Below are 3,738 nucleotides of genomic sequence, written 5' to 3'. Positions count from 1 at the left end.
TTTCTAAGCAATAGTATTTTATCTATTTGCCAAAGGATGGCATTTATCTGTTATTTTTGTGGTTTACGGTTCTTTCTTCATGCTTCTAGGTTTTCCTACCCTACATTTTTTTTCTTATACTTAAATTGAAGATCTTCTCTTGAACATATTTGAATTTTGTTCGCACAGTACCTAATCCGTTACTGGTTTATAAAATTTCCCCTGTATTCAGATTAGCAATAAATGTTCTTAATGCTTCTATAAATGCCATCATAGGAACTGATTTGGATCTGTAGGGTCAGAGAGAAAGATTTATTCACTTCCAATCACTTTAATTAGCATCAGTCACTGTCTCTAGTTAGTGTCATCCTTCATTAAGGATAGTTATAACAGTTATGTTAGAATCCTTACCTGTCAGTTTCAACATCTGATTTGGCTTGGGGTCAGACTTCAAAGAATGTGATACATTTTCTTGATTTTCATATGTGAGATAATTTCGGATAGTATTCTGGACTTTATTATGAGTGTTAAATTGTGGAGAGTCTGAATTCTACTATTTTTCTCTGATGAGTGTTATTTCCTTTCTATAAATATTAGTAGGTACTTTTCTTGGTAGGATTTGAACTGCAAACTCTCTTCCTTGGGGTGACAGTCATTGAGGGGCTGAGATTCTATTTTGGGTGGTTCAAGATCTGTCAGAGATGTGGATTGACAGAGTTTGGGGATCCACTCTTTAACTCCTTCCTTGGGATTTCCTAATCTCTTTAGCATTCAAAGTTTTCTGGCTTCACTTTTCTGGTTTCCCAGATAAGAAAAATTGATAGGTTTTCTACGTGCACGCCTGCTGCTGCAAAGCCTGCCTCTGGGACTGCACTTAGCCCCAAGCTAAATAACAAGGAGAGGGGAACTGTCTTGTAGAATTCCTCATCTGCACTTCTCGAAGCAAGCTTGCCCTTCCTACCAGTCTGCTGTTCATATTCCAGTATATTCAGGTAGTTGCTTTTTGTATTACGTCCAAGTTTTATAGTTGTTTTCTGCTGGAGTACAGTCCAGTAGGGTCTTAGTCTACCATATTTGGAAGTAGAAATTCTGTCCTGCCTGGTACTTTGAATTTTAAGAGTCATTTCTTGCTCTGGTTAATGCAATAGCCTCCATAACCTCCTAACCAGTCCCTGCTTGCACCCCCCATCTCCCCCGCCTTCCCATCTATTCTCAACACATTAATCAGAGAGATTCTATTAAAACATAACAGGAGCTTCAGTGGCTCCCCATTTCAGTCACGGTAAATGTAAAAATGTTTAAAATGACCTGCTCTGCCTGTCTGAAACTCCTCGTCCTTGGCTTCCAGGTCACATGCTTTTCTAGTCTGTATTCTACCTCTCTGAAAATTCGTTGAACTCGTATTTCCTCTAATCTTTAAAGTTGGGTCCACTCTAAAAATGTGGTTCTTCTTTAGACTTCTATGACAGGGCATTGAATGAGGCTTTTCCTGTGCCAGGACCCCAGTGCTGAAGGCAGTGAGGACTTAAGCATTCCCCACTTTCTCAGATGAGCTACCAGCAGCACTGGCTTAAGGAGGGTGAAGGGCTCCCGGGCTCAGGCTACTCTAGAACATCTTTCACGCGAGAATCTGCCCAGATTTGAATAAGCGCAGCGCGAAACTAGAGAGCGTTCGCGCAGATTCTCCCCTTGTTAGAGGTAAGAGAGGATCCAACTTTCCTCCCAATTCCCGAGCCCCTGCAGGCGGCCAGGAAGCGGAACCCAGGCGCGCGCGCCCCTGCTTCTGGCCGGGCGCGGGTCCTGGTGCACCACGGGCGCGCCGCACCGGCCAGCATGGAGGAAGGCGGCGATTCCGAGGCGACCCCTGGTTGCAGCGGCCTGGGCCCGGGCGGCGTTCGCAGTAGCGGCGGCGTTCACACGTGGGCCCCTGAGGACGCCTGGATGGGCTCCCACCCTAAGGTCAGGAGGCGTTAGGGGAGCAGCGCGTTGGTCGCGGCCCCTACCAGAGGCCGAACTCCTGGGCTGTGCTCCCCCTTTCTGCCTGCGGGATAGCTGAGGATGCGCGCCACCCTTAGCGCGGGGGACCTGTGTGCACTTCTGCCGGCCGAAGAAGGCAGTATCATTTTTGCTTGTTTAAACGAGTCGAACTGTCGCTCTGACACCTTCCCCAGCACCCCCACCAAAGCCATTCTTAAACTGAGGGCGAGACGTTGAATCCCGCCTCTCTCAAACCAGAGATCCCTAGTAAGCACTTCACTGATAGTTGAGTTTTGCTCTCTAGATAGAGCTCGTTTCGGGGATGAATTCATTTAATCTTCACAGTAATGCAAGGCAGTTTGTGGGCCATAGATAAGATCGGGGCGTCCATAGTGATAAAGGTTTAGGGACAGTTATGTTACACTTACCCTTGTACCCAGAGTGTGCATCTTGATTTTGCACAGGTACAGATCCCTAATTTTTCAGATTTCTTGGAAAATTTGAATAGGTTCTTGCCCAAAGCAAAGCTACTCACATTGTGAGTGTAGTTTTCTATACTAGCAGCAAGAGAGAGAGAAAGATAGTCTCTTAGCCTGTTTCTGTTTGGGAAATCGCTGCTTTGTACCAGTAATGGCCCAAGCAGTGAATGGAGATGTGGGTTTTTCAGGAATCTCAGGGACTGGTCTAGTACTTCACTAGAATTTCACTCTTCTGCTTGAGAGCAATAATTCATAGATAATCATCTAATAACAGTCAAGAAAAGGAAAATTTTGAAGGTATAAGTCTAAAAAGAGTTAACCCTATTGCATCTTCTCTTGCTTGATTTTATCCTCCTGCCCTGTTCCCTTTGTCCTTTCCAAAAGGTGAGAAAAACAATAGCATAAAAATGTTATTTAGTGCCATAAAAAGAAAAACAATAAGATGGAGATGGGAGCACAGTGGTTAAGACCATGAACTCAAAGTCAGACTCCCTGAGTTTGAATCCTGGTTCTGTCACTTACTGGTTCTGACCTGGTTCTGTCAGCTTTGTGATTTGGGGCAGGTTGCTTGGTCTCATTATGCCTCAGTTTCGCTATCTAAAAAATGGTGATATTAGTAGTACATACTTACCTCATAGGGTTATTTCAGGATTAAATCAGTTAATATTTGTAAGGCATTTGACATGAAATGTACATAGAAAGCCACTATATATTTATTTAATAAGTGAAACACCAGTAACACATTTTTAAAATTTCATGTAGACTTGGTGTTGCTATTCAGGCAGCTTACATACTTGCAGATTTTTTCCTCTCTGAAGCTAATGGCTGTATAAAATCTGACCATCAAATCTTCCCTTTTGAGTTTTCTTCTTGAAGGAGCTAACTGATTTAAACAAAAAGAAGAAGAAAAGAAATAATAGTGGATGTTTGTTTTTCCAGTTCCCACTTTTTGTGATTCAATTTGAAAATTACTTCGGTTCATTCAGTAAAATGGTATCAGATTTACCATCCTCAAACCGCACTTTTATTATTCTCCTGCTTGGAAATCCTCAGTGTTTCCTTATGGACAAAATTCAAACTTTTAGCTTGGCCACCAAGACCTTGCAACCCGGCCTGAAATTACATTTTCATTGTCATTTTCAAACCCATTTGAGATTTGAGGTGAATAGCTATTAATAATAACACTCCTGTTCTCCTGCACCTGTACACTTAAAATGAAGCCGACAGGAGAATGTGACTTCAGATCTGCCCCTGTGTGGGTCTGCTCATACCTCACCTCTGCATTAGCCCTGCTTATCCACCT

At 43.2% G+C, this 3,738-nt stretch overlaps 1 protein-coding gene across 2 annotated transcripts in view; it reads left to right on the top strand.

Annotated features, from left to right (window-relative positions):
- Nucleotides 1-1,722: 1,722 nt before the first annotated feature.
- Nucleotides 1,723-3,738, top strand: part of TSEN15 (TSEN15 tRNA splicing endonuclease subunit) — a 34,424-nt gene continuing 32,408 nt past the window's right edge. For both annotated transcript variants that reach the window (XM_012639979.1, XM_012639978.1), the window contains exon 1: nucleotides 1,723-1,938. In XM_012639979.1, the coding sequence (XP_012495433.1) occupies nucleotides 1,813-1,938 (126 nt within the window). In that variant the 5' untranslated portion in view covers nucleotides 1,723-1,812. The remainder of the gene's footprint in view (nucleotides 1,939-3,738) is intronic.

This window comes from Propithecus coquereli, unplaced genomic scaffold, assembly GCF_000956105.1.
Source record: "Propithecus coquereli isolate 6110/MARCELLA unplaced genomic scaffold, Pcoq_1.0 Scaffold146, whole genome shotgun sequence".
NCBI lineage: Eukaryota > Metazoa > Chordata > Mammalia > Primates > Indriidae > Propithecus > Propithecus coquereli.
Note: the sequence above shows the minus strand (reverse complement) of the source record. Positions and strands in the feature narration are given on the sequence as shown.